General features: G+C 42.2%; 3 protein-coding genes across 3 annotated transcripts; 2 read left to right on the forward strand and 1 right to left on the reverse strand.

The window, feature by feature from the left end:
• On the reverse strand, positions 1 to 2,896 carry zgc:174935 (uncharacterized protein LOC796019 homolog). Its single transcript, XM_035621357.2, has 4 exons — positions 2,125 to 2,896; positions 1,256 to 1,310; positions 971 to 1,085; positions 1 to 840 (listed from the first exon to the last, which is right to left on the reverse strand). Exons 1-4 carry the CDS (start codon positions 2,416 to 2,418, stop codon positions 534 to 536), a joined length of 771 nt encoding a protein of 256 aa, XP_035477250.2. The 5' UTR covers positions 2,419 to 2,896; the 3' UTR covers positions 1 to 533.
• A 174-nt stretch (positions 2,897 to 3,070) lies between these two features.
• si:dkey-87o1.2 (uncharacterized protein LOC796684 homolog) lies at positions 3,071 to 5,096 on the forward strand. Its single transcript, XM_035621558.2, has 4 exons — positions 3,071 to 3,574; positions 3,679 to 3,733; positions 4,148 to 4,265; positions 4,858 to 5,096. The coding sequence occupies exons 1-4, from the start codon at positions 3,278 to 3,280 to the stop codon at positions 4,889 to 4,891; spliced, it is 504 nt and encodes a 167-aa protein (XP_035477451.1). The 5' UTR covers positions 3,071 to 3,277; the 3' UTR covers positions 4,892 to 5,096.
• Positions 5,097 to 7,080: 1,984 nt separating this feature from the next.
• them4 (thioesterase superfamily member 4) lies at positions 7,081 to 10,007 on the forward strand. Its single transcript, XM_035621480.2, has 6 exons — positions 7,081 to 7,467; positions 7,787 to 7,976; positions 8,161 to 8,323; positions 8,814 to 8,924; positions 9,261 to 9,385; positions 9,521 to 10,007. The coding sequence occupies exons 1-6, from the start codon at positions 7,354 to 7,356 to the stop codon at positions 9,565 to 9,567; spliced, it is 750 nt and encodes a 249-aa protein (XP_035477373.1). The 5' UTR covers positions 7,081 to 7,353; the 3' UTR covers positions 9,568 to 10,007.
• Positions 10,008 to 12,614: the final 2,607 nt, after the last annotated feature.

Raw genomic sequence — 12,614 nt, forward strand, 5'->3', positions numbered from 1 at the left:
TAGTCGTTAATGAAAGTTTATTTTTGATCTGACCTAAACAGAAAGTGAGTACATTTCTGCCAAGATATTGTAAACAGTTGGTCCGTCCCTTCAATTAAAACTGAAAGTTCAACATGAAATCAAGCAGGTGGCTGAGGAGAGGCTGTAAAGTTTCTTCTTCAGGGTACATAACATTTAATCAGTGATTTCTTAACATTTCTCACGTTGCCTTCCACGTACCACAAATGTGAATGAACTCGTGTTTATCGTTTTACAGGCACACAAACATGCATGGACTCACCCAAGCTCACACAAAGAAAAAATGCATTGTGTCCTCCTCCAAAATGCATCTTAATTTCTCTAAATTTTGTTACACGAAAATAAATAACAGATTGAAAAGGAATATTCATTCAAATCTCAATAAGTGAGTCCGCTCTTCACTGCATCATGTGTTATCACCCAGTAAAGCTACACGCTTGGCCTGGGATCTGATTGTAACGTATCTCAAACTGTTCTTTTAATGGGTTCTTTACGTGTTGCAGAGCTGTAACTCCTCATCTCTTCTCAGGAACAGCCTTTGCCTCTTCTGGTTTAGGGGCCTCCGCCTTTGCCTCTTCTGGTTTAGGGGCTTCTGCCTTAGCCTCTTCTGGTTTAGGGGCCTCCGCCTTAGCCTCTTCTGGTTTAGGGGCTTCTGCCTTAGCCTCTTCTGGTTTAGGGGCCTCCGCCTTTGCCTCTTCTGGTGTAGGGGCCTCGGCCTTTGCCTCTTCTTGTTTGGGGGCCTCCGCCTTTGCCTCTTCTTGTTTCTGAGCGTCTGCCTTTGGAATCTCTTTAGGGGTCTCCACTTTCCCGGCACACAACTTGCTATAAGAGAAAATTCAACAATAGAAAATTACAGTAAATACATAGAAATCATTTTGGAAGTTTGAGTGCACTCTAATGATAGTTAAATTAAGTTGAGGTATATCTAAGCACAGTAAAGTAGTGACCATACCTTCCTAACTGTGAGTCTTTTTTCACAAAGTCACAGATTGCACTTTGTTCTGCCAGTTGCTGTTTCAGGGTCTCCACTTCTGTTTTCCAGCTGGACGTGTCCTTATCAGCTTCAGCTGTATTATCATATGACATGAGACATTTTTAAGCATTTTACAAATGAAAAGCAAGGCGAGGCCTATCACTCATTTGGAATGAGAAACAAATTAAAATACATTCATTCATTAGCTTCACTGTTTATCAGGATAAAAAAGGAAAAGCACGTAGCCCCTAAAGTATCACTTACCTTTAAAGTTGTTGAATTCCGACTGAGCGGATTCTAGCTCATTTTTTGCATTTTTCTGCAAGTGGAAAAGAGAGTCTCAGCAACAAAGGTTAGAAATCTTCTCTGCGACTAACTTCCTGCAGCTCTACATCTGCGTCTTAAACAACTTCCCTCTGACTCCCACTGTAAGATTTTGAACACTTAGTCGTAAGATTGCTTGAATCGTCACACAGCGCAGTTTGGGCATTTTAGTCATCATTGTTAGGTCATCAATTGTAAGGCTATCCCTGCACATTCGTCCCCACTTTTACATGTTTGCAACTTAGGTCACTAGATCAAGTTTGTACAGACCAATAATTAAAGGGCAGTAACTTTGTGAAAATTAAGTAAATGCACATTCGGACTCTCCATGAACAAACCATACAGAGTTACACATGCTGTACTGTTTTTCCTTTGTGGGATGCATGTCTTTAAACTGAGGGAGGAAGCCAGAGAAAACCCCCAGCAGGCACTGGGAGAACATGCAGAGCAGAAAGGCCCTGGTCGGGAGGTTACAAAGAACAGAACCTCCTTGCCTTATCTCCACATCCCCCAGTTTACAAATCACATCAATAGGAACGGATAGAGGATGGTTGCAGTTAGGTGGTGCCTGTAATTCTGTTTTCAGCCCCTGCGAGTACAAGAAAGACCTGATTTACTGGCACGTGCTGGGTTGTCTTCATTAAGGTATCTCCTAACCGGGTCAACAGGTTTGGTGTGTGTCGGTGCGTGTGCGTCTGACAAAAGACACTACGAGGACAAGGATATTAAAGGTGATAATAATACTAATAATCGCTGTGATTTATTTATATTCAAGTTCCTGTGTTTGCCCACTCCATCGTTCTCCCCACCTCTGTGTCACGGCAGATGTCCATTTTACCCTTGGCCTCATCCACCTCGACCTGGCGCCTGCTCGCTCCCACCAGCAGCGTCTTCTGCTCAGCTGTGATCTTGGCGAGGCTCTCCTCCGTCTCGCTCCGGCTCCTCTGGTACTCCCTCAGCACATCGTCGCTCACTCGCAGCTTGATGTTCACGAACCTGTTCCGTTTCATTTCTACGTCTTGGTCCTTTTGCCGGAACTTCATCAACCCGAGCAAAGCGACGGACACGACTAGTGACAAGGGAACCAGCACCTGCACTTTCATTTTGTCCGCCCGTCCCGTCCCGTCCCGTCCCCGCGCAGCAGCTCCTTCGTGTGGGACGTTTTGAGCAGAACTTCTTCGACTCGGGAGTCGTCAGTCGGACAATCGAAACACGCCCTCTTCCTGCATTTATTCCAAGTAGAAACGGGTTGGCCTCTTCCTGCTGTCACGTCGTCGCCCGTTCGCCACGCGCAAACTTGATCACTTTGTTAAGGCGTCGAGTAGATGCGCTCTTTATCCCCCTGTCTGTGTCCGGGTTCTTTGTTTTTATTGCTATGTTGCTATCCCATTGCAACACTCAAACTAATGTGTTTATTTCGTCTGATTTATGTGAGAATTTGTTTTTTTAAATATCACTAATTCTAACTATCTTATATACTGTTTGGTAGTTGAATCCAAAACAGTGCATCATTTCTGGAAACCGATAATGATTGTTTTGTATTGAAAATCTCCAGGTGAAAAGTAACAAGCAACCATAGCTGTCAAATAAGCAGATGACTGGCAAAACTCAAAATGTACACGTGAGCATCCTGGTACTTGGGGGAGTAGAGAGAGAGAGCGAGAGAGAGAGAGAGAGCGAGCGAGAGAGAGAGAGAGAGAGAGAGAGCGAGAGCGCGAGCGCGTGCGCGCGTCACAGGAGGGAACAGGTGCGCTGTCACGCCCAGCGCAGGTAGAGCAGGTAGATCAGGTTACAGACGGTAACGTCAGGCCCGCTGAGAGCAGGTGCTGGATGTGACAAGCGTCCGCGGTTGGAGAGCAGATACCGGGGAATGCTCGGCAGGTGACCGTCAGCAGTCTCCACCAGTCGGCCCCCCCACCCCACCCCCCGTCGCTGATCCGGCCTCTCGCCGCCCCAACCAAGATGAAGCTCACGGTCGTCGTGGTCTGCCTGAGTGTGGCCGTCATGACCGTCCTGATTTACCAGGCCCTGCGCCAGGAGGTGGACCTGCGCCGTCAGAAAACCCTCTTGGTGGACAACTCGGCGGAGGTCAAGAGGAAAGAGATGGCCATCGTCGAGGCGAAGAAGACAATCCAGCAGCTGAAGGCCTCGCTGGGCACCATCAACGAAGATATAGAGGGGCTGAAGAAGAAGAAGGAAGAGAATGACAAAGCAGCACAGGAGTTCGAGCAAGGTCTGAAGACCTGTAACTCAGAGAAGGCACGACGCGCGCGCACACACACACACACACACACACACACACACACTCACACGGAGCTCCTGCATTCAACTGCTGACACTTGTCACCTGTGTGCTCTTATTAGGAAGATGCAGATAAGAAGAAGACAGAGGTGTCAGCGGCCATGGATAAACTCAAAAGTAAGGAGCCTTTAGTTTCACTTCTGGTCTGGTGATGGCATGATGATTGAAAAGATTCACTATAAACTAAATCCAGATAAAAGAACAAAGCAGACAAAGCATCCACTGTCTCTACAAATCTTAATTGACATTTAAAAAGTGCGGGGATGAACTGGAGCAGCTGAGCTCCATCACTCTTGTGCGGCCTCTGCAGAACACAGATACCAGGAACTAATCTTTTACATTGACAAACCAGTGGAACTAGATGTGATGACACTGTTCTGTTTCAGTCAATTATCTGCAAATTGCTTATCCTGTTGTAGATTAAATCTAAATCTGCACTCAGCTGCCAATAACGCTTTTGCACGTTAATAATAAAAAAAATCCTTTAATAATAGTTTTTGTTTCTCTCCATTACACACTAATTTTCCTCAGCTGATCAGGAAGAGGCAAAAAAGAAGGCTGAGCAGGATATTCAGGGCTTGAAACAACAGATCCTGGATAGAGACAAAGCTATTTGTGCCTTTGTAGACACGACAAAGGAAGAAGCACGGTAAGATCTGAAAATAGTCACTCACATCGTCAAGAATATGAATGTGAACTGTATCCCATTCAAGAGCAGCACCACTTAAAGGGGCCGTAAGCGATTTTTTGGAAAACTTGTTTCTTTCTCTGTTAATGATGATGATTTTACTGCACTGGCTGGGCCAAGAACCCGCAGCCTCGGGTATGTGAGGCCGACACGCTAACCACTAGGCCAAAAGCCCTGAGTCGTAGCGAAGTTCCTGGGCTGAGCCAAAAACACAGATTTTTGTTTCGGCGCGCACACAGAACTGACAGCTAGCGGATTTAAATAATATGTGTATTGCTTTAGAATTGCTAACCAGGGGCAGTAAGTGATTGCGCCCCCCCCCCCCCCCAAAAAAAAAAATCTGGGTTATCTGCGGCGCAGTCCTGGCTCTGTAAATTGAAAACAAGAAAATGGGGCGGACCACAACACTTGAGTGTGCAGAGTGTAAACATAACGCCGCAACACAGTAAGAGAGACATGTTAGCGAAAAGCTTTCTCCAAAGTCGCTTACTACCCCTTTAATAGAGTTATGGCATCAGGACGTTGCATATTGATTTTTGCATTTACTTTGCAGGAAGCTGTGTGGAATCGCTGAAGCTCCCAAATAAAGTCATCTCAGAAAACTCAACATTGACTTGGAACTTTTTTTAAAGAAGGAGCGTGCAGTGCATACATGGATACATTTTGTAATATCACTGAGATTATAGCTCTGATTATTTCTTACATCTATCCATAGGACAGATGGCTGAGACAGGGAGTGGGGAAATATGTTGCAAATGTTTTGTTAAAAAAATAAAATTGAGTTTGTCTTTTTGTCTCTGTAAGAGTCTTTGATGCATGTAATTTGATCTTCACAATTCAAATGACGTTCGCTATGTAGAGTCATGACCATAGCTTCCTCGGATTCAACTGGTTAAACTACATTGCGCAGGTGTGTAGCACCTGAACCAGCCTGACTGACTGGTGTAGCCCTGCCCGCAGGTGGGGCCTGAGAGACTACCAGCGACCGGAAAAGAACACAATCAACGGTTTAATCTCTGGTGCGTTTGTTGACGAAAACACACCTTGTTCAATTGAACAATACATTTGTACCTTATGGAAATATCAGATGTTGGACCTGGGGAATAAGATCAGCTGAGTAAAACACTCACTCGGATTAAGTGGTAAACCCACATGCAGATAAACATATGCCATGTTTCCAAATATATTTACCGGAAGTGCCCCATTGTATCTGATTCTTATACAATAATATGTCAACTGGCTAAAGCTTTCTGGTGTTTTCTGCTGATTTATAGGTCTGTTTGTAGGGCAGGGCCAGAAGGGAAGATGTACAAATGAATGACGCATTATATTCATCTCACTCATGTATTCATCTCTGATGTGATGGGGTATGACAAACAAATCGGTTCAATGACGTGTTCCTCTATCTCCCCCTAGTGCCCATCAAAGGATTAAGACTGGCAGTCTGTAATTTTCCATCCTTGTAAAAAAAGGCCAATGGCTGGATCTCAAATTCCAAAGCCCTGAACTCTCACACATTTAAGTCACGTCACCTGGTAAGTGATTCAGTGGGAGAGTCTGCAAATGCCTGAACTGGTATTAATAGGAATGGGACAGCACCTTACCTTCACCATGCAAAAACATGCATGCTGACTATGTGCGTTTAGGCCTTTCTATTTTCCATGTTTTACTTTCTTCACAGCCCTCGTAATATAATTCATGCATTTTGGCTTGATATTCAGTGAATAGGACAAACAAATCTCATCATTTCCAGGTTCCCCTTGTAGAGTTTCTATAACATTTGACATTTGTTATTGAAAAAAAAGAAGAACTCTGTTGTGATTTTACGTCTAGCAACATTTTCCACCAACAAGAATAGATTCCAAAAATCTTCCCCTCAGTTTAGTTTCTTAAACTTCTTAAAATGAAAGCACAAGTTTTATAAGACCTTCTATAGGATTCTCCCACTTCCTTTCTTTTTTCAATATCAAATGTCAAATGTCAAAGAAACTCTACAAGGGGAACCTGGAAATGATGAGATTTTGTTGTCCTATTCATTGAATATCAAGCCACAATGCATGAATTAGGTCACGTCACTTAAGTGTGTGAGGGTTCAGTTCTTAAGGGTTAGGGGGGGACATTGAGACTCAGCCTCATGTTTTCTATCTCCCATTTGTGCCCCTGAATGTACAAGTGAGTTAGAAGAGCATGTCTCCAGGGTGATATCAAATGCTAGTTAGTTACTGTTCTGGAAAAGGGTGTTTCAGTTACAGTACATAAGCAGGTTAATAGTCAATTATTAGGTGTCACTTCTGATAACAACAAACATTGGGTCGAATCTTACCTAATCAATGTAGCTATTTTCAACTTTAAAGTTGAACTGAGGTTGGCATAAAAAAAAAAATTCCGGCTTGACAAATATTCATTGATGACAACATAGACATAACATCGGCATGTTTGCTTTGAAAATGACGAAGGTTTAAACAATTATGAAAATTGTTGTTAATTCATTTTGTCAGTTGTCTACTCAACTAGTCATACTGTAAACCATTAAATAAAAAGTTGATATAGTGTTAACAAATAATAAATATGGGGACAGTATTACTGCAGCTCCGTCTGGCGACTGTATATAAAGATCTGGTCTGGTGCCTCATTGACAGTATGTTTGTAAATTGGCGTGTTCATGTTGCAAAGTTTTTTAAATCTTTTTTTTTTATTCATGTTGGTAGTTACAGAAAACAGCCAATCACAATGCGAGGTGTATACCACATGATCAAAGTGACGCAATAGGCGGAATCCCTCGTGCCGGAAGTTGACATTGGCGGATCCGGGTGACACCGGTGACTCACGGAAGGTTATGTACGAGATTTAGCGGGTTATAGCGGAGTTTCTTTTGTCGTTCATGTGTATGAATCAATCCCTGTAAAATCGCCGCTTCCCCGCGTTTATGAAGAGAGGTGTCTCCAGCTGCAGTCGGAGGTGACACAGCCTAAACATCACATTTATACACACACACACACCAGTGTCTGTACAAACCTGCACACAGCTGGGATCGTCCGACGGAGCACAGATGACGAGAGGCCTCGGTGGGTTGTTCAGAGGCGTTCAGAGCCTGACGTCCCTCCCAGCCACGAGGGCTGGACTCGGCCATCCGTCTGCCTGCGTGTCCCTCAGGACCATGGTGGTAGGTAGAATGAACTGTTGTCTGTATCACCTGTGTGTGTGTGTGTGGGGGTGGCTCCACTCTCACTTCTGTCTTGGTCCAGGTGTGTCGACCATCCCTTTTCCACGGCAGAGAGACTGTGGGCAGAAAAAAAATGTCTGACTGGCAGCAATGGTGGTTTTAGATAAGACCAGCATGTGAGGCAAATAACACAGAGCTGCAGTCATTGGTTGATTGAATTACTAAAGCAAAAAAAAGCTACAACAACAAAAAAGTCCAAACAGCTGTTGTTACTTTTCAAATATGAAGATTTTTCTCCCCGCCATTTCCTGCTGGGTAGGCGCTGCCATCGTTTCTTTCCTTCGAGCCCCGGGACTTCAGCCTTCCCAACTCGTCATGGAGCTCTGAAATGTTGCGGTTGTATGAGCAGTACAGCATCCAGTGTGAGGTGGAGACAGAAGGAGGAGAGAACCGTGGAGGGCAGTGGCAGAGACTGCCAAGCTACAATCGCTCCCTCAAGTATGCTACAGGTAGAGATGCCAAGTGAAAAAACAAACATTTTATTAACATTTTTCTCATCTTGACATGTCTCTCACCCTATTTTGATAACCTACGACCCCTTTCCTACGCCTGTACAGTGTTTGTCACGTGTTTTTTCCTGGGCTGCTCTGTTAGAAGCTGACTGCTCGTTTGTGTTTTTTTTCTCTCCTTCAGGTGGAAATTATCTCAGTAAGATTATCCAGTCAAAAGCTCGTTTATTTACGCGCAATATTAGAGATCCGGGGGCCGGATTTGAGTATGTTGTGTTCGCAAACAAAGAGGAGAAGAGGTGTGTGTGCATTTTCCAAGCTGGACACCGTCTAGAGGGTCCGCCAGGGTGAGACAACGGAGACAACAGATAACAGTGTTGTACACGTTTGTTTTTACTTTATGTACAATTTCCAGGTAACTGTACGCTTAAAACAACACAATAATATTAATAATAATACTTGTATACACATTCACGTGTGTGTGTGTGTGTGTGTGTGTGTGTGTGTGTGTGTGTGTGTGTGTGTGTGTGTGTGTGTGTGTGTGTGTGTGTGTGTGTGTGTGTGTGTGTGTGTGTGTGTGTGTGTGTGTGTGTGTGGCTTATATGTTCAGCTTTTCAACGAAGGCAAAATGCCCACAGTAAATGAATAGATTTAAAAAGAGTAATTTCATCAAATGGACTTGTTTTAAATCTTCAAACTTTACAAAACTGCAATTTAAAACTTTTGATTTGACTTCTAATGGATATTGTGTGTGTGTGTGTGTGTGTGTGTGTTTGTGTGTGTGTGTGTGTGTGTGTGTGTGTGTGTGTGTGTGTGTGTGTGTGTGTGTGTTTCCAGTCATGTCCATGGGGGGGCAACAGCCACTATGATTGACACGGTGACAGGGAGTCTTGCTGCTCTATTGTCTGGACCTGTTATGACCGCCAACCTCAACATCAACTATCGCAGGTAATAGATTGTGTTTAGGAATGTGCAGACTGTAGCTGAACATAATTCATATTTGTGACTCTGTCTCAATATTCCCCAACATGTGAAATATCTTATTTAAAAATCTCATTTTTAGTTTAGTTGTCTGTATAGTCTCATATGTTTACATGGAACATGTGACACGAGTCCCTGCATAAGATTTGCATGCGCTCAGGCAGAGGAGACATAAGTGTTTTGTTAAGTTTATCAACACCGAATGCACAAAAGGCTGTAAAGATTGAGCTAAGTGATCTTTGACGGTATGATGGTTCTCATTCACGGTCGGCCTGCCCTAACAAACCATTGTTTCATGTCCAGTGCTATTCCACTGGGAAGTACAGTGTTGATTGAAACATCTCTGGATTCGGAGGAAGGCAGAAAAAAGTTTATTTCATGCAAAGTGACCAGCACTGATGGCTCCAAACTGCACACAGAAGCAACAGGTAACGTACAGTTTTATACACACAACTTGTCTGATGTGATGCGTCTGTGAATATAGTTTGTCACATATCTGTTCTTTGACCTACTGTAACCTTAATATTCTGTCTGGTTTTTTTTCTGTCGTGTTTCTTGTGCAGCTCTGTTCCTGTCAATCAATATCAGCCACCTATTACAGGGAGGTTGACACCAACGCACCAGCCTAACCTCTACCCAAGCCATGTCAGCAAGCTGACGCGTGCGCTTGTGCGTGCACTTGTGCGTGCGCTTGTGCGTGCGTGCGTGCGTGTGTGAGAGAATGTGTGAGAGTCACTGATGTGCAGGGTTTTTTCAGGAGTGGGTATTTATTTGCCAGGCTATTCAAGATATACTTCAATTTTATTTTATTTTTATTGTAATTACGTACTTGTCAGTATGTGATTACTTACTATTTCATGAAGTCCCTCTGCTTGACCTCCTCTGCTTATTGTTACTCACATATCAACAATACACAAATTTTTACTTTATTGATTGAACTAAATGTTAAGATTGATTGCATATTGGGCTTAGTTTTTCGCTCTAAATGTACTGTACATTAACATTTTGTTTACACCAATAAAGCCTTACCTGAGGGTATTGTAAACATTATATAAACCATGTCTTTATTTGTTTTTCAACAAGGACAAATTATTTGATGACAGTAATAAAAATTGATTTTCATTCCAATTGTTAGTATGCCGAGGTTTTTACTCATACATCTTTCAAAACAGACAGTGTCTTGAATTAGAATTGCACCTGCATCAAATTAATGCACTGGACTCAACAGGTTTGGCACAAATCTCAGATAGTTATTCCATCAATCTTAAAGAAATCCTACTGACAGTTGCCAGATCAAATTTCAGTAACAAGTGAAATGGAACTATTCTAAAACGTTTAACCTTTCATAATGATTAATTGAGCGTTACTGAAATTGTTGAATTTGATAAAAGTTAGGATTTGGTAAAAAATAAATAAATAAATAAATATATATTTACTTAATCTATTTTCAGACCCCAAATCATCAAGATAACGATTGTCATCTTCTTCATATGCTGGTTTGTTTCACTCAGGCTGATCAGGTCTACAGTCTGAGTGACTGAGGCATGCCATAGTATGCCATAATAAGTAACACTGTCCACATCACAGAGATCTGTGCTGCTCTGGCAGCTACTGCCGACCACCACGCTCAAAAAGTGGGCCTATCGCAGACACCTGCAAACATGCAGAGCACCAGTTTTGGCTGCGCCATTTAAATCGTCTTTTGAACATAAGATTATAGCACATCTTCATGTGAATGTAACATTAATTTCCCTACCAACATTGTTGTTGGTTCATCAAAAAAACCACGTATAATTAACATTTCGTGTGTCATGTCGGTAGGAAAGAAAAAAAAGTACTTAGATTAAGTAAAAGAGAAAATATGTGAATTTAAGTCATTGTTTTATTTTGTTTAGTGTCACTATAAAGGGTGTTTTTAACATGTCAGACTGAAGATCTCCTGCCATCTTACCCCATGTCAGATGACTGAGCTACAGTGTAACATAATGTAGATGTTAATCTAACATGGCAATGAATACTTACTGCTGGATTCAAGCAAAAATGTTTAAAAAAAAAAGGAGCTTAACATGTATTGGCTGTCGTATAAATGCATTCTGTCATGTTAAAATTATTGGATGAAATTCACACAATTGCAGTTCTTAAAACCACTACTTTGTATTTTTACAAGTAAATGCCCAACAAGCTCTGAATAATTTCTGAAATCAATGTGGCAGTTGTATTTGTTGCTTGTTGGGTGGACGTCCGTGAGTAAATTATTGGTGATGAGTGTACAAACCCTGCATGCATTTTACCGCATTTAACTTCACTTCTCACAGTTTGGTCTGATGTGTGGTTTTCCAGTGTATGGGCTCGTCACAGTACAGGCCTGGCGGTTCTCTGAGGGCCCCTCACACTTTAACCTCAGAAGAGCAGATGGAAATGCTCCCTTGGTTTCTGATAGTGAGTGAGTGTGTGCGCGAAGAGTCCTGTGGTCAAGTCGGGTTTGAGGAAGTGGTGGGGGTGGGGTGGAAGGCTGCGTAGGGGCAGTTGTTTTCAAATTTCAGTTAAAACCATCCTTTTCAACCTCTGTCCACTATGGCACAACCAAAACAGGTTTATACTTTAGATATTAGCTGAGAAAGTGGAACTTTCACTTGGAGAGCATAATAACCAATTCGATTTTTAGTTAGCATTAAACTTAGAATCCTGCTTAAAGTGAAAGCACCTGACAGGATGGTGAAGAGACCGCAATTAACAGTGATCAATTAGCTTTTAAATTTTGGCTTAAAAGACAAGTGTAACCTTGGACATGAAGTTGGCATCATGAAAGTAATACTATGGGTAATTTTCTTAAATACTACACTGGCTTACACTGTGCTGACAAAAGTTATCAGTTAATAATGCGAAAGACAGCTGTGAACAGTAACCACGTGTATAACTTCCTGTTTACAGCCTTTCATCAACAAGGATTAACTTGTGTTTTGACCGTTGGTCTAACAAAATGTTCAGTTAATACCTGTTGGTAACACATAATGGGCATGTTGTCATTTTTTAGATTCAATAATGAATGAACTAACACTAATTGCACAACCAATCATACTGGATTTTGTCTTGACTTGGATTCCTGCGAACATCAAGACTTTTTAATAGGATAGAGACGCTGATCCTGTGACATGATAGTTGTGGATCTTATTGTCGCTTAAAGCAGCCCGGCATATCGCTGCGTTAGAAGAATTAGTATTCAGATTCTTTTTCTGAAATAAAACTAGCACTGCTGTTCAGTGACCATGCTAGGGATGTTTGTAGCTGCCATATGTGGTGAATTTAAATGACAGGTGAGTATTTGCTTTAGAAATGTAGGTAGGCTACATGGAGCAGAAAACACTCAGGTACACTGAAACTGTACTTAAGTACAATATGACTTGTGATGCAATATGCAAGTTCTGCACTTCTGCAACCTATGAGTTGCTGTTTACTGAAGTATTCCCATTTTCCCAATTCTACTTTTTACTTCAATCCAGTTCAGAGGGAAATGGGCCTCTGCCACTTTATTGATCGTTTTTGATAGTTATAATTACTACTTAATAACCTGTTAATTGATTTTTAATGAGACATCACACGTTATTAGTAAAATAACGCCCCTGCATGCTTTCGATTACTCGTGCAGAGCCCCGCGTA

The sequence above is a fragment of the Scophthalmus maximus genome, chromosome 1 (genome assembly GCF_022379125.1).
Source record: "Scophthalmus maximus strain ysfricsl-2021 chromosome 1, ASM2237912v1, whole genome shotgun sequence".
In the NCBI taxonomy this organism is placed as follows: domain Eukaryota; kingdom Metazoa; phylum Chordata; class Actinopteri; order Pleuronectiformes; family Scophthalmidae; genus Scophthalmus; species Scophthalmus maximus.